Source organism: Anopheles merus, chromosome 3R, assembly GCF_017562075.2.
Source record: "Anopheles merus strain MAF chromosome 3R, AmerM5.1, whole genome shotgun sequence".
NCBI classification, from domain to species: Eukaryota; Metazoa; Arthropoda; class Insecta; order Diptera; family Culicidae; genus Anopheles; species Anopheles merus.
The window spans coordinates 32,554,957-32,581,598 of NC_054084.1; the positions used below are offsets into that span (position 1 = coordinate 32,554,957).

Genomic DNA, 26,642 nt, shown 5'->3' on the forward strand with positions numbered 1-26,642 from the left:
AGACGACCGGTGTTCATCCTTTACGTTGTAATGCCAAGTAGCATGTGAAGAAGAATCCCAAAAATTGCATAAAGTTAGAGTAAGTTGGCTCATTCATGAACTCGATTTTTCTAAGATTCATTTGCTAAGGATAAGTACATTTTGAAAATCTACAAATAAGCAATTTATCAATTACAGACAACTAAAAACAGATAAAAAATATAAATTGTCACACAAATTGAACTAGTTAGTGAATAGTTAGTAAAAATATAAATAATCAATTTAGATAATTAGTGCTTTTAATTATTACATTCACCGAAGAAATAATGCTCGAAATTCTCACCTGTTCCTTCAACGCTTTTCCAAACCGCAGGATCGCCGTCGCTTGTGATACATCGCTTCCGAAACAAAAAAAAAGTAGCATTCTGCTTCAGGAAACTTAGCTTCGGATATCAGAACGGGGTTTATTCGTATTTCAGCATTGGTTGTAACGTGCGTTTTCTCCGCCAGCGGCGGGAACAAGCAACAAGTTCTCTAGGCAAGAAGCAAACCTATATCACTACACTCTTAATACGTGTCCCGGGCACAACGGCACAAGGACACCAATATATCCCTCTAACCTTCCGGAACTTCTCTGAAGACTACTACAGCAGCGGGCGTGAGGGAGTTTCCTCCAGTCCGATATTAACACTTTCATTACACCTTTATCATTGCGTTGGTTTGGCAACGCTGCTCCAGCAGGTTCGTTTTGCTGCGCTCTCGAGCCTGCCATGCAATCACAAATCAATGTCCATGCCAACGTCCTCCAGAGCGTTTCCCGTTTGCCCGGGACATTACAATCAGGTGAAGAACGGTCTTTTTTTTGTTGTTGCTTCCTATGTATGTGTGTGTGAGGGACACTCTGCTCATCCTGCTGCTGTCCGCGCAAGGCGCAATCTCCGCGCGTGCTATGGAAGCGGAATGAAAGTTTCCCATTTTCCTGGCACCGTTGGTGGTCTCTCTGCACAACCACGACGATGACGATGATGATGGCATTTGGGAGCCCAGCAAAAGGCCGGAGCCTGGGACAGTTGTTTTTTTTTTATTATTGCTGCACGCACACCACACCACATCCGTGTTCTCGCGGTGTCATCTTCGCGGTGTACCGGAACCGCCCGGCTGGGGAGGACACCACACCAAGGCGCACGACAGTTTTCATTGAAGTGGTTGCTTTCGTGGGTCTCTGATGTTCGATTTCAATCTCGCTCGCAGCGGGTGGTGGTTCACCTATAACCAGCCACATACAGTCCATCGTAAAAGAGGGGGGAGCAACCTCGAAAAGGATTCGCGATTTGTGGTCGCAGTAAAAGTATGCGGAACTAGCTCCTCCAATCCTTTCGGTGCTAGCTGAAGCGTGGTAGGATGTCATTGCGGCTTTGGGATGAGAAAGGTAGCGCGGGACGGAATGTGTCAATAGCAGAAGTGCGCTAGCACTTCCGGTGTACGTTCGCCAGTGTGCGCCATTCTTTGATCCTATACGGCACCCGACCCGGTTGTGTCGCTATCCTTTACAAGCGAATCTAACTTTTACGTGCAGCTCCAGGTTTTACTTGCTATCGAATGACAGCAACCTGGGTTTTGTTCCGTCGGCTGATCGGTGTCCGCCCTGATCCGTCCGGGGTCAAATAATATTTTGTCTCCTGGAGCGGGGTAAATAGCAGCAATAATAACGATAACGTTTAACGACAATCGTTGCCATGACCGGCACAGCACAGCACAGGCATGAACCGCAGAAGTGATATTGTGATGACCGCAAGGGACAACGCTCGGGTCGTTGTGGGACTGGAACAGAGCCGGAAGTGTCACGTCCAACCACTGTGCCGGTGCTGCTGGGTGCATTTTATTGTGCAGGATTGCATCCACAGTATTTCGAGTGTTTGTGCAGCGTATACTGAATTCTTCGTACTGATTACGTATGTTTGTTTTTGAGCACATCGAGAGAGTATTTTGAGCTTTTAGGAGCGGTTAAATTGAAGCTTTTAAGTCAATGATAAATCTCCAATTACTGCCAGCAGTGTTAAACACTGGTGTCTTGCATAGGAAGACCAAACTTTCGAAAGGAACCGATCGTTCCGAAACACTATTCTAGTTTGCTTACTGTTAGTTTGATTAAAAGATTAAATAACAAAACACTGGAAGGAATAGGCGTTGTCGGACGAAATGGGTAACGATGGGATGGGAAAGCTCGCTTGCTTTCTATCCTCCCCCTCTAACCAGTGATGGCTACTGATGGGGCGGCAGCTCCTTTGGCCGTCGGTGTTTTGCTTTGGTTTGAGGACGCTCCCATACGTTTTGGAGTTCCGCCGGCTGTCGGTTGCTTCTGTAGCTGCTCACGCTCCTTCAAGTACTGATGCACGGAGGCAAACTTTTGCTGCCGGGCGAGCTGCAACGGTGTGTAGCCGTCCTGATTCGCGATCGTACAGTCGGCACCGGCCGCTACCAGCTGCTTCACGATCGGCAGATGGCCGAACATGACGGCGGCATGTAAGGCCGTCTCGCCGTTCGCTAGCCGGCCCAGATTGGGGCGGAATTTGAGCAGCTCCTGCACCACCGCACTGTGTCCCTTGTGGGCCGCCTTGAACAGAGCCGTCGCTCCATCCTGTTGGACATAGACCACAGGCATTTGAATGAGATGGTGCTTTTCAATGGTGATGGTGTTTGGTTACTTACGCATCGTACAGCATCCACCACGGCGCCATTGTGGAGCAGTATCTTGACGACGTGATCGTGGCCCATCTGGGCCGCTATCCAGAGTGGCGTGGCGCCATCATTGCGCGGTGCATCCGGGTTCGCACCGGCGGCTAGCAGAAGCTTCAGCACCAAGCTGTGGCCGTTCTGTGCCGCTATGAAGAGGGGTGTCGCTCGGTCCTGTGGAAAGGAAGAGGAAAGGAGTATGATCATGACCTGTAATTATAAAGTTCAGAAGTATTTCTACATGGAAGTATGAGGAATAGCTATTTCTGAAGATGTTGTGGAGGATATTCTGTTTGTCAGGCAGAAGTAGAGGCATTCGGATTCAACATCGGAATTCGTCCAAGATACATCTTATGAAAGTATATATTTTGATGGTGTAAGTACTGAACTCTGTGGAAGATCCAATGTGAGCGATTGTTCAGATAAAACGATATTAAATTTCTCATCGACACCTCTCAGAGTGTCATTATGGAATTATGGATCATGTAAAGAAGTCGTAACATCATAAGATAGGATATTTTAAGCATCTTGTTGAATTTTGAAATACAGTTACAAATCTGGAGATACAGTTACACTGTTAGGAAAAGTTGAGAGATATTATCTGAAAGTTTTAACGAGTTTTGGAATTTCAATAGCCCGAAAGATATCATCTGAAAACGAGAAATGATCAAGTGATCGAGGAAGTCGCCAATAAGGTACATCTTACGGAACTACAAATTTGGATGTCCAAAACATCAACACGAATTATATGCAAAAGTCTATTGTCACTGAACTCGATAGTTCAATCAAGAATTGAAGAATAGACACCATGTTTTTCTAGAATGTATAAAGATATTCCGATTGCCTGATCTATGAACATTGGAGCTTTCTCTGAAATGGATTTAAAACATTCAGCTCTCTTGCTTACTCCTCAGCAGGAAACAGGAGTGATCGCGTAACATGGGAAGCCACCTGTGGGACACTTTTATAGTACCATCACTTTGGATATCATAAACATCTTCCGACATTTGGTGGAGCAACTAATGCATGCCCGTCGTCTTGGGAGGGCTAGTTCAGAAGTTGCCAAAGCGTTCGCAAACGTTCGCACCGGTCGCATTAGCGGCCGAGGTTACGCTCCCACGACTTCTGAAGCAAAAAGGTGATGCCACCCGGACGACCGGTTCCGGGCGCAGGCAATCAGCAAACGAACCCCATCTAGCTAGAATCATTAGACGCCGCCACATTGACGGACGCATTTTTGTGGTTATTTATGCACGCGAAACCTAGTGCGGGCGGGCAACCACTCCGGCTCGGGTGTGACCTGCAACATTCTAGTGGTGAAAATTGCACAAGAAATGGTAATGCAGAGAGAAAAAGACTGCGAGAACTCAACCGCCGAGGGAGTGTTTGGTAGTAAATCAACCAATTTACAGTTACGGACCTGACCTAAATCCCTTACCAAGAACTTATATAAATTACCCGACCCCGAAACCAAAAAAAAAAAAACAACCTCACGCGGACAGCTGATGATGCAGATGCTGCAGGCCATGAGCAGGAAGATGTATGTGCAGGGGTACCGCCGTGGGCTTCGAGCCCGTCTCACAAACCGCCAGCAGGGCAGGAGCGTGCACACACACACGGAAACCGCACAAGCTGCTTGCGGTGGCTGAATTGTCCAAAATGAGGGGGGCAGAACGGCGTGAACTACTTCTTCCCGGTTAGTCTCGACACGTCCCAGCTAGCCTCTGAACCGCAAGCAAATTAATCCCGCGGGCGCCAAACACCATCAAAAAAACCTCAGAAAAGAGATGGGTTGAACAAAAAAAAAACGATGCACACCTTTTCAGTTCAAAACCTTTTCATAATTCTTGATGATTTTCGCTCGCGCGCAGGACCCACATCATCACGGTTGGTGCGTTGCCCTGCTGCTGCTGCTGCGCTGCTCGGTTTCTGAGGGACAAATCCCCTTTCCCTCGTCGTTGGCATTGGCATTGGGGAGCATCTTCTGATGGGTTTCTACGGCATGCATTTTTTTGCACCATCCCATCCGAGGAGACCCCACCGCCCGGCTGTATCCTTCGCTTGGTTGGTTGCCCTAGCAACCCAAAACCCTTCTCGGAAGGAAGCGGGTAATCGGGCCAATTTTTCACTTTACCATCAACTTCCTTTTGGGGGATCGACCTACTTCCAACAGCAGTAAACGGTCACAAACACACACACACACACACATGCAACATCTCTAGCTCGTCAGGAATTTTAAGCCGAATCGTGAGTCTGTTGCAGAAGAAGAGACGACCAACTGCAAAAAAACTCCCCCCTCTAAGATTACATCTTTCACTCGAACTTTGGTGCTGCTCCTCCGATCGAATAAATCGGTCAAAGGAGTTATGCAACGGGCACGGGAATTTTGGTTTGCTTTCGGTGTACAAGCTTTTACACAACACTCTTTGGCGGTGGTGGTGCTGCGCCACGGGGCGAGAAGTTGCGCCGGAATTTCGTAAACATCTGCATACGCGTCTCGGCAGCGGCACGACGGCATCAGAGAGTGGCAGAGAGTGCAATAAAAAAAGGTCACTTATCGTGCTTACAACCCTACAGAAGGCACGGCACACGGCGGCCGTAGCGAGAATGATAGACATTTATGGATGGGTGGTAAATTGAGCATATGATGCTGATCGCAAACCAGGTGGCGGTGGTTTGGTCGTTAGTGTTAGCGTGCATGGATGGTTGGGGTAAGTAAGTACTAATTTTAAGCTCCATAAATTTACGACCAGAGCGGCTGGTCATTGGAAGAATGTGTGGCATTTATGTAGCACTTCTTTTGTGCACACTTCTGTTCTGGATTGTAAAATTTATTGGATTTGAACGTGTAGTTTGTCTGATGTATGGTTCCATGGTGTTACAAGCCGCATATTAAAAGAGAAGGAACATAAGGATTTGAATAAGCAACTGATTTAAATACAATAAGATCTCTTCAAAGCGAACTTCCAATAGATGTACAGCTTAGCGAAAGTAACTTCAATTTCAATGGAGGAAGAACTGGGTAGCAACATAAGGCAAACTTTGAACCCAGAATTTAGAAAAAACCTGAATCCTGGCAGGTTCAAACCGTTGTAGTTGGATTACTCATTAGTTGGCACCTCAAATCTCCTAAAATAACAGCAATGTAGCAATGCAGAAATCATGTGGATATCCAGAAGTGCTCTGTAGCAGAAGCCGAGGATATTCAACTTGGAGATGTTCTCAAAATCTACATTGCATCGAACCACTTGAAAAGACTGCAGATTAGAAATACTTCGCTATACCAATCCAACCAACATTTTTCGAAAAATGATTCTGTCTACTTCTTGGAGTGTTTTCCAATGTCAAAATATGATTCTGGCAACTTGTTATCGCAAATAAAGCTGTTTTATATTTTATGTTCAGCTTTTTTGTATTTCACACTATAAAAACATTTCCAAATTGTAGAAAGAGAAGGATAATGGATTTAAAACGATTCATTTTCCAAGAAATACATCTTCAAATTACAGATTTCTGCACAACAATTGTAAGATTCATTCAGGGTATTGAAGGATCCCAAGCTGTTGCTATCCCCGGAACGAATGACGCACCTGAATCACTTAGGCAGCTGTCATTTTATGACACTTTCGCAAGAATTTAACCACTTCCCAGAAAATGATGAATCAAACTTTCGGGAAATAGTTTTGAAAGGTACCATATGAAACCTTAACAACAAAAGTTAGTCACGTGTGCCTTTTTGTGAAGTGAGAATTAAAATATTGTCCTTCATAGTGTTAGCAGAACTGAACGCTTCAAAAATCGCAATGATGGAATGTGGAACCAGCAAAAGGGGTTGAAGTAAACTGACACACTCTATGCAAACGAAGACCTTTTTGTATTATTTATTGATAGCCCCTTTCCTATTTGAAGCTTTTTTAAAGACTTCTCCCTCAACCGACTTGGACATCATACAGCAAATGGTTACCTAGATACTTTCCTTTCTTTAGCTATTCCAATCAATTCCATGACATAAATTATCATCTACACCTGCGTCCATTCATCCACGTGGTAAGGAAACCTGCACTCGCACACACTCACGCGCGCACACAGGAGCACGTGTATGGCCACCCTACACAATTTCTATTCTGTGGGGAGCCATTTAGATCGCCGGAAAGAAGAAATTGTGTCACTTAGCGAACAAACTGCCGGCTGAGTGTGGGAAGCCGACGACCACCACCACCACCACCACCAGGTCGCCGGTCACCGGAGTTTTGGCTGCAATATCCTGACGCATTTGCCCCGTTGCCCAACTCCCGACCGTTTTTTTTTACGTTCTATTAAGCAAAATTTCCATTAAAATCTAAATTGTCCACATGCATCATTTATCTTCGTTTCATTAGAATTGTATAAGGTGGTGCAGCATGCCGCCGTGCGGCAGCGACGGCCATCGTCTGCTTGGTCTGCTCCGATGGCAGCGACGTCCCGCTTCCTTTTTTTTTTGCATTTCGGATCGGATTGCGTCTCAGAGTCGATCCGAAAGGCCTGGAAATTGGGATGGAATTATTTTATTCCCCGGCCATCGGCGGCAGCAGCCGAGCGGCAGGCCACTGTGGGATGGATGGCCCGGCAAACTAATTTCAGCTCATCTCTCCTGTCCTTTCTCACTCCCAACTAACTCTCCTCCGGAGCACCACAGCAGCACAAAACCATCGGAAATGAAATCCAATCCGATTTTTCCCTCACCTTATACCGCCATTGCGCGCCGTTGCCTAGAACACGGACGTTTTTCGAAAACCGTTCCGAATGCAGAAGCACCAAACAACTTTAGAGCAGGGAGGGTTGCCCATTTTTCGCTTATGCTGGCCGTCGTTCAAAAGTCATCGTTGATTACAATGTTCACGAGTTTTAACAAGGGTGCTGCGAAAGGAACACCGAGCCCGGGCAAGCAAATGATGCCTCCCTGCGGCAAACCTGGCATCACTGGCCAAAACCCAAAAAAACACCCGGCACGAAAAGGCAGCAGCGAACTGCTGGCAGTGGTGGTGGTGGTACGCGCGTCTTAATCATGTAATAAACTCATAAACATCGTTGCTAAGAAACGGCTCGCCCGGTTCTCCCTCGGGGCCCCTGTCGGGTTCGAACAAGAGCGTTTTCGGCAGAGCGGAAAACAGTGGAAACTATCGTAACTCGCTCTAACGACGAGCTGCTGCCGCCGCCGAAGTGTGTCTGCCCAAGAACTGAATTTTCGATTATGCTCTAACGTCACCGGGAAGGGTGAACGGTTGCGCCTAAGGAACAGAGAGAGAGAGAGAGAGAGAGAGAGAGAGAGAGCATGAAAGAAAACTACAAGGGAGCAAGGTAAACTATTTCACCATTTCGGATTATGGAGGAAATTTTTATGATTTGTGAACACAGCCGACATCATCATCGTCGCCCGTCGTTAACGGATTTCGGTGCTCTGGGACTGCCAACTACCCTCCCCCAAAGTACCAGGGCAGTTTTTAATGTCCAATTGTGCACAGAACCTTACAATCTCGCGATGAATTGGGCACGGAATTCGTTGCGAGCATTTTTATACAACCTTTTGCGAGCTGTCGGTATAAGTGTGTGTGTGCAGAGATTGATTGGATACGGGCATTGGGACTGGGGAACTGGACTATGGCATACGCACAGGCAATAAATGCATTTTTATGACGATTCAATCAATGCATAGCGGGGTACTTTTTTCCTCTATCAAGCTCTTGTTGAGAACGTGACTCATAGAATTGGATTAGTTAAAGCTGGCGAAGGAAGTTTGCATTTGTATGCCTTGCCCACTGATAGGGAAATATTTAATTTGTTTTATAGACCGTTAAAACTATTATTTACATTACTGGCGGTACTTCGTAGGAAGTCGTTGGAAGGACGATGGCTCACTGATTGACGTCTTTTACAATGAGTGAGTCTTTTAATGCATCACACTGTGTCTTTTTTATTGAATAATATAGAAAGAGAACTCTAGTTGGTATACTTAATAGCTATCCCTTCAAAAGATGTTCTCCATGCGTTGAGACAATTATTGTCAGCGAATTTCTTACTTATTCCATGCCATTCCAAAACAAACTTATAGTTTTATAATTGCTACACTATTTTTGAATCGTTTAAACACCTAGACATTCATCGAAATAAGTAGGATAAATTCGAAACAATTGACTACCATTAATCTCGTACCGCTTTGATTTCTTGAAGAACTACTCCTATATCTTGGTGTTTTCATCTTTGGAGAGCTCCACATTGTCATAAGAATAAAACAAACAATGTACCAATTTGTAGTGGTACAGATGTGTTCAATGGATATTAGGTGTCAGCAAGGACAATTTCTGAATATTTTAACACATAGCAATTAGAACATGTTTTATCTTCGCAATCCCCGCCATTTTTGCCATGAAACACATCAAATTTACGAAAAAATACATATTTTTGTGACTGATTCGTTGTACCTATAATGATGGTTTGGTTCCTATAGTCGTCGTATTGTGTGTTCCTATAGTACTGGTAAACAAAGATGCATCAAAAACGGTGTATAATATCAATGAAACTTAGTTTCGAACCTGATTTCGTATGAAGTCATAATATTGATTTCTTGCGTAATTTGATCGTAAAAAATGTATAAATTTGATCGATGAAACTATTGACTAAAATACTGCATCACATATGTCGTCAACCCACACCCGGAAGAATGTGCTTGATTTGAAGTCAATTTTGGACATTTTTGGTAAATTACCTACATAAAACTGATTGCTGTTGCTTATTTTAGTGAAAACAGTACGGCATATCAAAAAGTTCCTCGAAAAAAAATTAAAACGACCAGTTTTTATTGATTTTATAACTATAACCACTATAGGAACATTCATGTTTTGTGTACCTGTAATGGCACTAAGGTAAAAAAACCACTTAAAAATGCATAAATATGGTCGAAAGGCAATAAATTTTAGTAAAACAATAACATTACATTGTGTGGAAAAACTAGTGTGTGGTTATGTGGTCATTTAGAACGTTAACAGAAATATGAGTTTTGTGATAAAATCCTAAAGATTTTGGAAAAATGTTGACACATTTGTTGACAAAATAATGGATTTTTCGGTCACTAGGTAACGGAATGGCCCCATTTATTTTTTTGACCCTTTGTAAAAGGCTAAATAACATTTCACACTAACGTAAATAACTTAACTACTTTTAATTTGTCGTATGGCAAATACCATACCACCATTAAAGGTACTTTTACCCTAGTACACCTACGATAACTAGCACATATGCAATACATTTGAAATCAAAGTTTTGTTTTCATGAGTAAGATAGAGAGTTTGTTTTGGTCGATAAAAGTTCTATTAAATTAATAGAAATGCTAATAGAACTTAACAAAAAATGCACTAAGTCGTTATTCCCATGTGCGTTCCAATTCTTGGACAAAATCAACTTGTGCATAAGATCACGTTTTATCATTTAGGTGTTTGGTTTTTCCAGAATTTTGAACTATTTTTGATAAACAAATATAGTCGATTGTGATACACGTAGAACACGTATTTGCGATTGCGTCAGTCAATAAATCAATAAACATAATTTCTACCAAGTTTTCCAACCAAAATGCAGGCCATGTCTTTTAAACTTTGAATTAATAACATTGGTTCGAATGTCACATACAAGGTCTTGGAACATCAGAACGATTTAGAATAATCAATCATATTGTAAATGATGATCACCAAGTAAAATTGGGTGTATTTTTTCGGCTCAAAGCTGGAATATGCACTCAATAATGGAACTAAAAATATTTGAATTTTGTTGAGACTTTCCAAGGACTTTTCCAAAGGCAAGATCTAGGACAATATCTAGGATACGGTCTGAGAAGAGCACATTTCCAGATAGACCACAAAGTGCTCCTAGACATGTGTAGCGTGTATAACGCTGTATTTGAGCCTCTTCTTGTATCCTTTCTGATTAATATGTGAATTCGCAGTTAACTGAAATGTTACCTTTTACCGAAACGAACCATTCCAGTTCAAATTTTTGCATAGTATAAATTGTAAAAACACAATTAACAACCATTATGACTGCCAAAATAGTCATTATCAGCTATCCTTACATCAATTATTTCACATATTTCACTCACTCAATGCTAAACCACTTCAAAAAACACCATTCCACCCCCGGGTGGAAGCAAACAAGCGCAACCGGATGCAAAAAGGGGTACAACAATCTCGCCTGTCTTTCCAAACCAGATTTGCGTACCCATTTCCATCAGTACCCAACGCTGAAAAACTACACAAACCACACGATAAGTTTAGAGCCACCGCGTACACCCCATTTATCAAACGGACCATCATCATCATCATCATTTCCCGCTTTCAAACGCACCGAACCGCGCACCGCGCCTTCGTTACACACCTTTTGCGTAATCCTGCTTGTAATGCTACCGTCCCGCTACTCGAACCCTTCGCAAGACTCGTGACATGTTAATTACACCGACCTTCGCCCCCACCCGCTCCCAATCGACTTTCTCTCCGGCGAGCTCGGCGTTTAGGTTGCTCAGCCGGATTCTATTTGTGCCGATGATTAATTTATGGATGGCGGAAAAACTCTAACGTGCACGTGTAGCAGCAGCAGCAGCAGCACAAACTCACGGAGAAAGTGTTTTCAACGCAAGTGGCCACATGCGCCACTTCCCAAGAATCTGGAATCGCGACCGTGTACACCAACCACGAACCACGCTGCAGCCGCCCCCAAATCATCATCGCGCAAGGAAAAACACGTCGTTTGCAATCTTTGGTTCCTTCTGCGACTCACTCACAGTAGACTTCAGGAGGCAGCGGGAGCAGAGTGGAGTTACAAATTATGGTAGCATATTTTATTTTGCTTCGCCGGTTTTTTGAATTTAATCTTCCAGCTCAAACCTTCTCCCTCCCCAAAAGCATCTTGCCGACGGCCGGGTGTGTGTGTGGCTGGCTGCTCCGGAAGCGCTGCTCTTAATCGGAAAGTTCTGAGCTGATGTCTGCCGTGTTATGGCACCAGTTGCAGTTGGTGGGAAGTGAGGTGAAACGGGCAGTTCGTGGGTAACACCACGACGACGTGCAAAAGCAATTTTTGCCCATTAGGAGGACTTTAATGAAGTAGAACGTTAATTTTTAATACACTCACGCGTCCAGGACGACAGAGAGAGAGACAGGAGAGGGCGAAAGAGGGCAAAACTGGCAAAAAGCAGTACACAGAACCACACAGCTGGGAAGGAAGATTGAACGGTTCGATTTGGGATTGGGAGGCCCCTCGCCCAATGTTCGACATGAACGCGCATCAAAAGCTGATACATAATCTTCGACATCGTTATCAGAACTTTCCCGACATTTCCTTAAGGTTATTTTCCTCGCCCGCTGCGTCGTTGTCCCGTGCACCAGGGCCGGCTAAAGATGGGGAGAGATGTTCATCAGCAAACCAATACTTAAATGCTCGGTTGCCTTCGGGGAGTGTTTTGGCAAGCATAGGGAAGAAAGAGCAAGCTTGAATTCTACCACGGCCCGGCGCTCATCAATTTTCCCATTCGATAGCGACCAGCATTATCTCCCCCACCGCTCGGCTTAAGACGTTGAGCATCGGTTTTTATATGATCGGCTGGGCTGTGCGTACTGTTGCTCCTTCGTTCGCGAAAGGAGCATCAAAGAGAGAGATAGAGAGAAAGAAAGAGAGAGAGAGAGAGATAGAGAGAAAGAAAGAGAGAGAAAAAAAGCCTCCGAAAAAAGGAGTAAATTAAACACCAATCATGATGCCACCGTCAGTCACGGCTATGGGAGGGAGTTTGAAGGGAGAATAGCGTCCCGGCGGGAAGCGGAGCGGAAGTTTTGACGAGAAAATCCTTGATTGAATTTACCGTCACCGCCGATGACGGGACTGAAGGTGCGGTGGATGGAGAAACATTTTCCCCAACCGATCTTCATTTTCCAAGGCAATATTCAATGAAAGAAGAGGAGAAGGTGGAAAAGAGTACGAGGAAGCGTTTTTTTTTTTAAGTGAAAACAACACGCAGACGACCACCACCCCGCCAGATATCCCGAACGCGAGGATGAAAGATATTGCGCGGAAGCCTTTGCCCGGCCCCTGGCAGACAGTGCCGCCGCACTGCTTGGACTTGGCTCTTTGGCGGAAGTAATCCGAGGTGAAATAATGAAAACTAATTACGGAACGCGGCGCACAAAACTTACCTTCATGCAGGCGTGCACGCTGGCACCGTGGCTTAGCAGCTCGCTCACCATGGCTTCGTGGCCGCCCTGGCAGGCAACGAACAGTGGCGTTCCGCCATCCTTTTTTTGTCAGTGCAAAAGCCGGGAAAGAAACGAAAAAATAACAAGGAACAACATTAAACACAACATCGTCACCGTCAGCAGGACACATCATTGTAAGAAAAATAGACGGAGGAGAGGGGGACAAATAGAGGTGGGAAAAATGGAAAACATAAATGTGCTCTCCTGCCGTTCACCGGTGCAGTGTCACCGCTCGAAACAGGTGACCAAACAAGAGTAACGAAGGATTTAATTAAAGTGTTGGAAGGGAACAAAAATCTTTGTGCAAGGAAGGAGGATGAAGAGGTGCAAAGTGCATTCTTTGCATAATATGTTGAATATTTGGTTTGTTTTTTTTTCTTTTTGCTTCGTTTTTATACGTTTTGCTTCCCTCAATGGCTATTCTAAAGAGCACCACACGCTGCTGTTAATTTACTTCGACAGTTTTAACAATGGTTTTTCATTTACGTTACATCCTGTTAGGTGCGAGCGTAAGGTTCGTGCAGAAAGCGCAAGGGATAAAAAAAAGTATTAAAATACCGACAGTTGATTATGCTTAGCAGCCATTAGTCTTGCTTAAGGCAACATAATAATCCACTTCTAGTTTTTGTTTTCGTTGCATTAAATTGTACTAAAATCAGAGTAAAACAGTGATTTCTTCTTTTCAAACGTCTAATTAGCCCATAAACCTAAATACTCGATTTAAACATTCCTTTAATCCAAAATATTACCATTGAATTATCAAGTTTTGTCTCTCAGTTACCAATTTGTGACAATTTTCATTCTTGAATGTTTAAGGATTTTTGACAATTATTTTGATTAACGATGCTTCGTGTTAGATAAAAGAACGCATCAGTTCTTATTAGTAAGCATCAATGCTTTCCTATAAAGCACCAGCAGTTACAGCTCGAGTGAAGTTGAACGTGAAGTTTTAAGTTTTTCTGCTATATGTCATTCTATATTAATCAGAATATGGCTTACTGAACACCAAAAAAAAAAAGAAAATTTAATATTCACTTTCACTCGAGCTGTAACCCGGACTTTTACTCTAAAGACACCTGTTTTTGGCCCTAAGTTAACAATTTTCGACTCTTGTACGGCCAATGACAAATTTGCAACGTATTTGAGCAGATTTATGATAACTATAATTTGAATGTTTTGAGGAAAACTAGCCAAAAAATGGTGCCTTGGAGACAAAAATTGAATGTGTAACGTAAAAATTGATGCTATAGAGGCAAAAATAGGCGAGTTAGAGTCGTAATTTAGCGGGTCCATAACTCCATACGGTACAGGTCTTAAGGCATTTTCCAAGAAGCGTTTGTATGAACTAAAATTTAACGAAAAGACATCATTTATGAGGCTATATTGAGTAAAACCCTAACAGATTTAGTAAAAATCCTAGACTACACTTTTGAAATATAATACACAAACCCTCTTGCATACAAACGGCACATCACGGGCTCTCTTTTAAACTATATGCCAAACATTAAGCATAAAATCAGAAGCAATTTCTGTATCCAATAACTTTTCTGAAATACCTGATAGAAAAGGTTTGTTGTTTGCCACTTCACTCTATCCTTTTCCTTGTTATTTTAATTTCCATAACGTTAGCAAAATATTCTTCTCAATTGTGTATGTGTGTGTGTGTGTGTTCCTTTCGCAAGGATGACGCTTCTCTAATTAATTCACACGGTACAATTGCTTCGGGTTTACTCTTTCTCCGAATAAAACAGTATGATGTGTTCATGCTCTTTCCCACTTCTAGCTTTATTAATACATATTGTGTTGTAAAATTGCTTGTCCTCTCTGAGCGGACGTTCCAAAAAGACAGATTGGTATATTATATTCAATTTTTGTTTCCAACCTATTGATTTTACTATCCACCAAAGCAACACACTTGCCGGAAAGCAGCATATCGCACAGCGAGTGTACCGGGGTTAGATTTTACAGAAAAATTAATAAACCTGCCATCAAGATGGTTGCTTACCACGGACGAACAGTCGACGGGCGCCCCTGCCTTGAGCAGTATCCTGGCAACGTCCACGTAACCGCCCTGTGCAGCGAAGAACAGTGCCGTCGTACCGGTCTGAAAGTAAAGCGAAAGCGAAACACAAGGTCCAGAGGTTAGTGCCGGGCTACAATACACAATACACTTTGCACACAGCAGTGTTACCGGCCGCTGCTAGCTGCGCTTCTAACCAGTTGTGTAACCCCTGGCAACACTACTGGCAAGCAAGCAAGCAGCAGTGACGCTTCACGGTGAGTGCGTTTTTTGGAATCTGTCAACGGTTGGGCTGGTCACAAAACACATCGAGAGCAGGAACGATGACCGTATCCTTCTAGCATCTCTGGGACGCTCGGCTCCCGAACGAAGGGACGCGGTTGGGAGTTTAATGTAAAAATTCATTTTTCCCATGGTAACCCTGTTAGATCTTTGTTATCTATCCTCACCCTTCAGGGCGCCCACTGGCAGTACGAAAACTACTTCGCCTTGATGGACGGAACACACGCGCTGTCCAACACGGGGTACACTCTAGTTTGCTCTTGGTCTGCGTGTTTTCCCGAGCGTCCCCGAAAGGTGGGGTTACATTTTTATGTCTTTACGTGCTTTAGACATTAGCAGCAGTTTGGTCGGTCGGTTGGTGGCCAGTTGGGAGGTGTGAATGGTTGAAAGCAAATGAGATGAGACATTTCAATTTATGTTTAAACTTTTCTTCCATATCAAAACCACTAAACACTGGAATTATCATGCTTATCACATTATCACGGTACAGCATCACTGCCCCGAAGCAATAAACATTACACACTAAAACTCCTATAAGCTCACAACTCCAGTAGCGACGCCACGATTTCATTTTGCATCGATTTTTCCGACCATTTGTGTAACTACTTTTTGTACAAATAATTCCAAACCGGTTGTATCCTCCCGGCAACGTAATTTCATACATTTCTACCGTATGGCCGAGCAGCAGCAGCAGCAGCCGCAGCAGGGGCGAAGAGAACGAGGAAGAAATATTTCCCATTCAACAACAATCCATAAACTACCTTTCAATTGAAATGGATGCGCTTTCGGGTTTCGTTTCCTGCGCGGAATTAACCGGCAGGCGGCAAAGCGGAAAGCAGGACCACATTTCCTTCACCCGGGCCGGCCTGTTTTCCACACCCGTTATCATCACCACAGACATAAGAGCTCGATATCCGGGCGTGTTCGGGCATATCCGGCGTAAAGCAATAGCTTCTTCTTCTCGTTTTTTTTTTTTTTTTTTGGGCGAAATTTCCCACTCGTATAGAACACACCAAAAATCCCGCTCTTGCCCTGAATGGGCCAAGAATGTTCCCATTACATTTTGCCCGAAGCGCCAACCTTTTTTATGCGGAAGGCGAGCAGTAACGTAGAGAGGATCCTCCTTTTAACTCATCGCTTTGGCGGCTAGCGAATATTATAATTTGTATCACGTTCCAGCCAGCCCAAGCTGTGCGCTGGCACGGGAAGCGGCGGCGATGGGCAAAAAGGCATTTTACTTACCACTCGGCGTGCATTCGGATCGGCACCCTGCTCCAGCAGCTCGATGACGCAAGCTGTATGTCCACCGGCGGCAGCCAGAATTAGCGGTGTGGTGTAGTCCTGCACGAAAGGGGAGAGAGAGAGGAGAGGGAGAGAGACATCAGGAAACGAGAATATAGAGCAAAAATTAACAAAAACCCAATGGCATGTCGCAGCGGCTATGGAAAGGATGTGAAGTGCGAAAAGTGGAAATTATTGCACCGAAAAATGTGCCAATAGTTTTGGCAGGGCGAAGCGCGACGGTGGTTAACGTACAGTAAGGGGATCGTAATAGTGCAGCCAGTGGTCGGCAAATTTGTTGAGCTTAGTGGTGGTGTACAAAAATGGTGTAAACAATAATAAACTACAATCCTTTCTCACGGAAACTCACGAAAAGAACAGCGTGGAAATAGTGGGGCCCTTCACGATTATAGTCAGTTTTTTGTATGGAGTTTGACAGTTGGAGGCTGAAATCATGTAAACTCTCCATACAAAACCACACATAACACTAGCCTGCAATTTTCAGTCTTGATTATTCTAGCATCAAAGCAAGAATTAGATTCGAGTTCCTGCTCGAAAAATGGCAAAACAAGATGGTTCTTACATTTGTCTCAAGGTGCGTTCAAGAGATCTGGTGATGGAATCCAGAATAGTGCACTTTGCATGTAGTCCAGGTGTTCTTTTTATACCCAAATTTGAATCACTTTTTACATAATGGGTGAACAGTTTTGTTCACACAAGCTTTCTGGAGGCTTGACGAATACACAAATCTTCTAAATTCATACACCTTAAGATAAGCCCACTTGTATATTATATCCACTTAGATAGCTGCTCGAAAACTGCTATACAATGCAAACAGCTGACAGGCTGGAATTTCAGCCTACGAACTTAAAACGGAAAGGGCCCCAATGTCAGAATGATGAACTACAGTAGAATAAAAAAGGTAACAATTGATTGACATCTTGATAGCCAACGCTTCCTTTTTTAACAGCATTTACAGCAGCTATTGAGTGACAATTTTCCTCATTTTTCCTCTATTCAACAACTGTAATATAAAAAAAAAAAACAATTGAAAAAGGAATTAACAAAGCTCTCATTGATACTTAGAGCAAATTGTACATAATTCCCAAAACCCAACAATAATAATTGAATTTTGTCAATTTATAACTTTGAAACTCTGCCACTTGCCAATCCCTGATGTTGAGCAGGTCCAACAATATTCCTACATTTTAGTAGCACCAGAACAGAGGCATAAAAATGCCCTCCTGCCAACTTAACTCACACCTCCCGCTTGAGCAGCAAACTATTTATTATGGCATTTTCAATTTCCGTTCACACTTACAAATAAATCTCGCCGCCCAACTGGGTTTGCCGACAGTGACAACGATAGTGTCATTGCAGCTCCCCCGAAAACCCTTCCGCGTAGAGCGGAGCTCACGAGTCACCGAGCGAGGAATAGCATTAGCGGCGGGGAAAAGCCCCAGCTCGCTGTTAACGAAATTATGTCCATCGCCTTCGGTTCGGCTGAAATATATGCCTCCGTGCAAAGGGGCGAGCAAAATGTGTCCTCACCGCTCGCTGTCCACAGAGGCTTCTCGCACTCGATTTAATGATCAACGCCAACGCCCCCCGCTGTCGTCGTATACAAAATCACGCGCCGTCCTTACGCAGCCCACTTGTGTCGTACCCTGCATCCCCGGACCGGGTGGCAGCGGTGGTCTAGGAATCACTTGAAGCAGTTTTAAGCATTTAAAAATGTAATCAGCACTCAGTTGCTGTATTTTTAGACCGAACCAGGCATAGAGCATGGCACCAGTGCAAGTGTGTCTGCCAACTTGGTTCCTTCACAGGACGAAAGCCAATGTTGTTTTTTTTTTCCTTTTTCTCACTCTCTCAAACCCCAAGAAAGGTGAAGGAGTGCTCGCTTTAGGTACGAGGCGCATTAAAGTGTGCCTCCGCACAAGTCAGGACGTCATGAGGCCTGCCTACCGACACCAAGTGGACACTGTGTAGCGCCGCCTGGGGTGGTTGCTTTTTCCACCATTTTTCGGAGGTGGCAGCCCAAAAATCGCAATAATAACTCAAGTGTCCTTCACCGGAGCACAACCCAGAGGGTGCACAACCCTCCCGTGCTGCCATCTACTCATAATCATCGTTGATGGGAGGAAGCAGTATTCCCTTCCCTCACTTTTTTCGTCCTTGGATAAGAAGATAAGAGGCTGCCTGGAGGGTTTTCGTGTCAGTTTCTACGGTTTTTAGGTTTTGGAGTTTTCTCCTGCATGCGCTCCTGCATTGCCGAAATTGTGTCACCCAAATTGTGCTGTGAAGTTGATATGCGCACACGTGGGCATGATGAGGGAGCATGTTGGATTTTTTTTGTTGGGATTGTTGTTGGGATGCATTAAAATTTGAATACGAAGCGAAACCGAGACAGGGGGTAATGCAATTACTCTCTGTCTGTATCCAGTTACATAGTTGCAGGAGGGCGTTTTATGCTTTGCTGGATTAAACAAACACAACATGACAGTTTTGGGGCTGGCGCCGTTTTAGAGCTCACGTCGATACTACTTGATGCACACGACCTGCCACAGACGACCCAGTAATCGTCTCGACTCGTGTGCTCCGCGCAACTCTCAAGGACTTTCCAGGACTTTCAAGTAGACGGGAACAGAGGGCACTAAAACCGTCGTCTCCTCTCATCTACCCGAGCGACAAGATTCGACGACCAAAATCTTGGTCCAAAATTTGATAGAGTAGGCTACTACTTCCCTTGCCAGGGATGTCCACAAGAATTCTGGACGTCGGAAGCAAACCGACGGACGACCGGGAACGAGGGAAAGAAAAGCGGTTATCCTCTCTCTAACTGGTTTTTACGATGTTTCCGCCTTCGCGCGCGCCCATAAGATCTTCAACCGTTCACCGATTTCTCTTCCCCGGGCACACAAACCCATCAAAAATACGCCTTCGCCGCTCTTTAATTTAATTATGTCCCTAAATCTTCCCGAAAGCACTTTTCATTACAGCTCCGGCTCCATTCCAACTCCTCCTCCCACCCACTGCAGCACTCCAGAAGAAAAACCTCCATCCATTCGTCCATTCGTCATTGCGCTCTTACGGCGAGGAAAGGCAACCCAGGACAATCGCCCAGATCTCGTCCGGCTAGATGTCCAGGGCATCGCCCGTCGAAGCTTCCGCTTCCGCTTGGCGCACTGGACGGGAAGCAAGCCAGTCCGCTTAACGGTTTGCCGATGGTTTACGTTCTGTGTCACTTTGTGGAATAAATTAAAACCCTCCAATTTCTCCTCCCGATGCGCCATTATCCGTTTTTCTTGAACGGCTAAATCAAATCTTTCCCCAAAGAATGTTCCCCGGTTTTGCGCTGGTAATAACTGAGACGAATCCCCGCGGCGCGGGGGGCTAAAGGAGACGAATGGGACAGCTGGAGCTTCAATATCTGCCACCGAATTTGCCCTTTCTCTGTAAAAGGGCCGGGATCGGAGAAGTTTTACATTTGCGAGACAACGCGGTTCGGCGGGTCGGCCAAGTGAATAAATTTGACGATTTTTAAAATGATTGGAATGTTTACTCCGATAACTCTGGCCAGCTCGCGACCAAAGTGCACTGTGGGATTATACGAAGGCCAAACTGTATGATTGTGTCTTCATACTTCATAGTTTTTCATTAAGAAAAAAAATCGATACTGTTTTTGATCTACTAAAAGAACTCCTAATGTAAATGTAGATAACAGTACCCAACAAGCTGTCACATCAAGATATTTGTGTTTCCAATTAGAAAGTCATCTTGAAGACACATTCCTACATTTTTTGATAAAAATCTAAGCTATACTAATACTAAAACTCATATTGTTTCTCAAGAATATTACTCAGATGCAACAATTTTAAGATTTCAATGAAAAACACATTTCCGTTCCAAAATCGAATTCCATATTGATATCAACAACGTTTCTTTTGCCACAACTATGTCCCTGCGAATCCCACTGTGTCTAATAACGAAGAAATCACGACCCGGAAAAGTTGAATACTTATTATTTTTTCTTCGCGCTTTTCATTATCATCCTTTATCCTATCGCGCACGGGCATCGATGGCACACGGGCGGAACCGGAGCTAACCTCAATACCGCTTCAGGCGAACGCGTTGGGATGAGCAGGAAACCAACACCATCGAGATTGTCTAATCACTCTTGAGCAGAAGTTTTGGTAGCCGGCCGAACTTTCACCTTCCGAAAACACACCACACTGGATCGCTTTCTTTGTGATGATCCCTTCCTGATCGGGGGGTTATCCTTAGCAGCCTAAAAGGGACGTTGTTTTACGGGAGGTTTGTAATAAAGTGTGAAAACGTTGGTGGAAAGTTTCGGGGCACGCGTTTTTTTATGACTCTAATTTTCGCACCTCATTCCCACTGCCGGTGGGAGCTTGTTGCTGGTTTCGCGGGAATACAGTACGCTAGAGGACACAGCTCCTCACAGCAAGCAAATGCCGAACAGGCTCGCGACCGATATTTAGCACAGTAATCGGCAGCTAAGCAATTAATTCGGAAACACCACACCATGAAGCAGCTCGTTCGCTTTGCAGATCAACATAAAGCATGATTAGAATGAGCTTTTAGGCAAAAGCCTTTGGCCGATACGTTTTTAATAAGTGCGAGCGCTGCTGGGAATGTTGCAAATGACGTAATTAAAATGGAGCATTCGCACTTTACTCCCTGTCGCCGCGAACAGACATATTTAGCGACTAATGAAGCTGTCTTTCATACGTTTGCGATGCGTTTTAATGGTGGAAACAAACGTTGCAAGCTGATGCGATTACAGAATTCCAATCCATTCGATTTTCCGATTCTCCGAAACCACCCGATCCACCACCACCACATCAATTCACTTTACATTAGTGGGGAAATAGATAAGTAAAGCAAAAAACGCCGCCGTGCGCCGGTAGTTACTAATTAATCCCGTATCAGTTTTCTCAATTACAGCTCATAATTTTGCCGGACCAAACCCCAGCCCCCTTTTGCCCGGGAACAGTATTCTAACCCGACAAGACAAAAGCGGCTGTAAAACGGTGCAGAGCGCGGTAGCTGGAAAAAGCCCGGAAACTAGTCTTAGCGGACCCGTGATATGTAATCCTTTCCGATGCCGTTCTCCGTAAGCCAAATGTCCCTCCGCTCTTCGTTGTCTCCCATCCAACCCGGAGCAGCAGCAGCAGCCGCACCAGTTGGCTCGAAATACGATCAATCGGCGGAGGTTGAAAAACTTTGCTCGTCCGGTGGCCGACCGAGTCTCTCCGCTCTAATCTCTAATCCACTCGAAACCAACTCACACTGCTCACTTCACTTATTATTCCATTCCAAAAACTGGGCGGTTGTTCCGGCCCAGCCAGTGGAGCGCTTTTGATACGACAGGGATGAGAGACAAAGAGAGCAGGAGAGAGCCGAAGTTTCGGATACGGAAACGTATCAATTTAATTATATTTGATTTTCATTTGATTATGTTTGCCTTTGTTTTATCTCCTCACTTCAATCTGGCATTTTCGTGTCCATCTCCCGGCACCGGTTAACGCCGGGTCATGTCCCTCTCCCCCTCCGTTTCCATCCTTCCTCTTCGGAGAGACGGCTTTGTGGGCTTTGTGGATGAACCAGTGGTGGCTAGTGGTGGGGGTGTTTCCCATGGCCAACCCCACACCTCGCATGGCCAGTGGCGGTACCAAATCCGTCAAGAATTGGACACGGTTCGGTGGTTCGCATGGCTGGGTCCCCGGGAGCTAGCCGGCCAACTCAGCTGCCCCTGGCGGGCGTATCTGGAGCAGGGGCTAAACGAGTTATGATAATCATGCCATCATGCGCTACATCCTCTCACCGATGGGGTGGCAACACACACACACACTGGAGGACTCCCCAAAAAAAGAAGGAACAAACTGACACCCTACACCATGTTTCCCGGCCACGGGTGGGGAAATATACGGAGTAGTTGGTGGTAGAAGTTTGACTTTGTGCCCATCATCCGTTTGGCTACCTCACACGAAGAGGCGATCAGACAATGTGTGTGTTTTTTGGAAATGATCCATCTAGTTTTTGGGGCTAGCTGCCCAAGAAAAAATGTGGGATATTTCAATCACTCTAAAAAGTACATTGTTACTACACCAAATCGGGGTGAGTGTTGGGGTATAGGGCTATGACGAGATGAAGGACTTCACTAATGTGATCAAGGTTTGTAGATAACGTCAACGAACGGGTCAAATTGGTACCGATATGGCGAACATTATACAATAGATGGCTTAATAATCATTTTTTGGGAAATTATGAAGATATGTTTACACACATTGAACGTGTGATTGCTACAAGAGTGTCCCTTAGTAAGAAATTTTAGTTGTAAAACTATTAAAAGGGGTTTAATGTTGACTTTGCAAGAGTTAACAACGTCAGCAAATTACAACACATCTACACCAGTCGCTTTGGAATGTCATCACAATTAAGACAACTTCGCCAGTTGATATCACAATTGTAGCACAATATTTCACAACTCAGTATTGCTGTTTCAAATAAGAATTCGACAAGAATCATAATCACCGTTAACATGACTTTGTTGCGAGTTTTTGGTAGAGAATGACTACATACTGTTGCTTTAAAAACAACAAGGGGTTATCTATAAACTACGTAAATTAAGGGATTATCCATAAATTACGCCCAAAATTACAATAAAGCTCAAGCATATAATGTATATTTTTTGTCGAAATTAAAGACAATGAACGCAGACAAACATTCTTTTTTTTAGTTTTTTTGCTTCGTTAGCTTATATCATCGGTTGTCTAACGATTCTTGCAAATCCACACAGCATGCAGCCACTTGTGAAATGTTATGCTCCAATTGGAATATCGCATGAGAACGCTCACCGGATCAGCGCCGAATCAATGCAATAACATCTCCAAAATTCCAATTCCGGAGTCTAGACTCCACTGCATTCCTGCACACAAGCATGCCCCCGTGCACACATCGGTCCCGGTACAAAGTAGCGAGAACGTTGCACGTCCAGGCGCGCTGCGTTGAGGTCCGAAATCCCACGGGATCGTTTATGCGAGCATTGGGGCGGACAGTATCTTATTATACAATCATCATATCTTGATAAGCGCATGCAAACATGCCTTCGCCATCGCAAACACACACACACACACACACACACACACACACACACACACACGCTGGCCCACAACCCTCTAAGTGCGAACCCTGATGCCTCACACCATCATTTCACCGTTCGCGTACGGTGGTGGTGTGGAAGGTTTAGAAAGCATTTAGAAGTGATCCCATTTGGTTGCGTGTTGCGCACCCGGCCCACCTGCCCACCGGGATCGTTTCCCGATCCCCCACAGTCATGGCACAGTGTGAGGCGACGCGCGAACCGACACACGAGCCGTATCTCCCGAAGCGTGCTGCTACTACTCGCGTCCACAGGATGATGGCAATGATGATGATGAAATTGATAGCCCGATGATGTGTCCATCCAGTGCCTGGTTAGAGTGAACCAGGCGAACGGACAGGCTGAAGATCGTGCTCCGTTTGATAATCGAGCCATCATCTTCCCGGAAAAACTAGAGCAAAAAGCATATGTGTGTGTGTGTGTGTGTGCAAGGGTTATAGAGAGCGAGAGCATCAACCCCACCTCACGAGGAGCGACTGGAATGGACTATCACATTATCCATTATTTTCAATTACCATATCAAATAAAGGCAATCCCTTTCTCTCGTTGCCCGCTTTGGGGTAAAACGTGGATGGGGATGGGAAACAGCAGCGCCCTCTGTTTGCTCTTTTCTACTTTCGAGGCATTTCGGACAAAGGCGAGTTGCTGGCCCTCATTCCTATTCGAGGTTATCTTGACCACTCACACGCGCCTCTTGCTGGGCCCAGTGCGCGTCGCTCGGACGAGTTCAGAATGGTTCAAATCTCCTCACGTAAAGCTCAAACGCAAATCTGATCTATGTTTGTGTGTGATTTTGGGTTTTATTTTTGTTCTATTTTCAGTTAGGCTGTTCATGGGCTGCTTGAGCGAGTGCTGAGGAAAGCTCGGAAAAGCGCCAGGTGAAATTAGAATATTGGTCCAACTTTTGGTGCTCATTTCCCAGAACAATTTCTGGTTTGGGGTGGGTTTGGTGGCCAAAATGGAAACTAAAAAACACATTCACTAGCTCTCTCTCACCCACACACACACACAAACAATCTAAACAAAAAAGCAACAAAAAAGCTGAGTATGGTAACTAGAGCAAGCGATTTTCATCTAAACTTTCCATCCAGCTAAATCTACAAAAAAAAACAGAAAGACAGAAGGATGTGCACGGTATGGTTCGAATGGTTTCGGGTTCTTTTCGGTAAGCTTTTTGCTTAATTTAAAAATTAGCTCCAAACGTCGGGGACGAAGCGGGGGCTTCAGGCCAAGTGCAAAGAGGGTGAAAAGCCCGACACAAACAAGCCGAACCCAACCCAACCCAATCCGGCACAAAAATCTGATCCGTTTTCCCGACGACGCTAGCACATTTTTGCCCAGCGTTTAGTAATCGTTTGCTTTTCTTCGTTCGTAGCGCAGCACACACCTGTCTTTCTATTAGTACAGCAGCTCTCTCTCTCTCTGGCACACTCACACACACTTCGCCATCTATAGGAGGGGAAGAAGGTTACGAAGTTTTATCTAATCTTTCGTGAATTGTGACACTTTTTCCAATCTACCACCGTCCCACCGGGTGATGGAAGCGCGGGAAAAGGAAAAACCTAAATTAAAACACCCAGGCAACAGGCGATTGGCTGTGCCTGGACTGTTTCGGGCCGGATGGTAGCTGTTCTTATCATAATCATTTAGCTACGGCAACGTAAAAAAAAGGTACGGTAATTTCGCAACCGTAGCCTTTTCCTGCCCTGCTGGTCGCACTAATCGCTAATGGATTTTGGAGGGAGATCGGGAAAGGAACGTAACCTTAACGTAGCATCGCGCGTTGATGAAGCTTGATAAGGCGAACGGTACACCATCATCGCTTCCGGGTTGGGGGGGGGGGGGAAAGGTGAAGCTTAGCTTCAATTAGAAAACGGTGTGTGTCCACTTTTGGCTTAGCAAATTGCATAATTTTAGGCAATAGTTTGCAGATCGGCATTGAAATCGCGCCTGAAAGTATGCCCAAACGCATTGCAATTTATGCTTATTAAAGCATCTGTATTATCTTGTTCGTTTGTTTGTTGCATTAAACCAGCTTTCAAGGATAAACAGACACACATACCCATACACACACTCATTCAAGACATGCTTTACCCTCTACAACTTCAGGCTAGTGGTGGTGGAACAAAACGCTCCTCCGGAAGAAGCGTATCCCTTTTTTGCCTTTATCATCCTGTCACCTTTGAACTCGCACGGGGCTTGTCAAATCTTGCTTGAAAAAAGGGGGGCAACAAGCAGCCCTTTACCCCGCCCCACAGCTCTGTTCCGCCAGCTTCCTGTTGTGGCATTGATGGCTTTATTAGAAAAAGGTTTTCCCCATTTCGGCTGAAAAACTCCTCCACCAAAGGTAAACACCGGTGCTTACGTGTATGTGTGTGTGTGTATGTCTCTTTCTACAATCCTCCTTCTCTCTCTCTCACTCGCTCTGTTTATATGCCATCATTGGGCTTGTTTTAAGAGCCTTACTTTTAACCATTCTGAACGAGCAACGAAAAAAAGGCTAAATACAGATCACATCTGCCTGACACGGGCTTGGGATGAGAGGGTTCTCACACACACACACGCGCACACACACATACAGAGGGCAAAACCGGGGGGAGAATCACTTTTGTGTATGTTTGAGTTTACCCGAAACCGATCCTGAGCAACTAAACTTATCTTTTAATTGATTCTGTCAACGTGGCAACGTTTCCCTCGGATTTGCTCTCCGCTCTCCGCTTCAAAGTGGGAAGGGAAAAGTTTCTGCCAAGTATCGACACGCTTGGGGGAGGGGATGGAGCTCCATTAAAACGGGATTTAGGATTATTGTGCCGCTGCGGAAGAGGATGGAAAATGGGGTTTGAAGGATAAAAAAAAACTCCATATAAAACCCTTTTTCCAAACTTTTTTTTAC

General features: G+C 44.7%; 1 protein-coding gene across 6 annotated transcripts in view; it reads right to left on the minus strand.

Moving 5' to 3' along the window:
* Positions 1-340: 340 nt before the first annotated feature.
* Positions 341-26,642, minus strand: part of LOC121597924 (ankyrin repeat domain-containing protein 29) — a 240,097-nt gene continuing 213,795 nt past the window's right edge. For all 6 annotated transcript variants that reach the window (XM_041924252.1, XM_041924253.1, XM_041924256.1 and 3 more), the window contains 5 exons: positions 16,522-16,620; positions 14,983-15,081; positions 12,918-13,016; positions 2,689-2,886; positions 341-2,617 (listed from right to left, as the gene is read on the minus strand). In XM_041924252.1, coding sequence (XP_041780186.1) covers positions 2,228-2,617; positions 2,689-2,886; positions 12,918-13,016; positions 14,983-15,081; positions 16,522-16,620 — 885 coding nt within the window. In that variant the 3' untranslated portion in view covers positions 341-2,227. The remainder of the gene's footprint in view (positions 2,618-2,688; positions 2,887-12,917; positions 13,017-14,982; positions 15,082-16,521; positions 16,621-26,642) is intronic.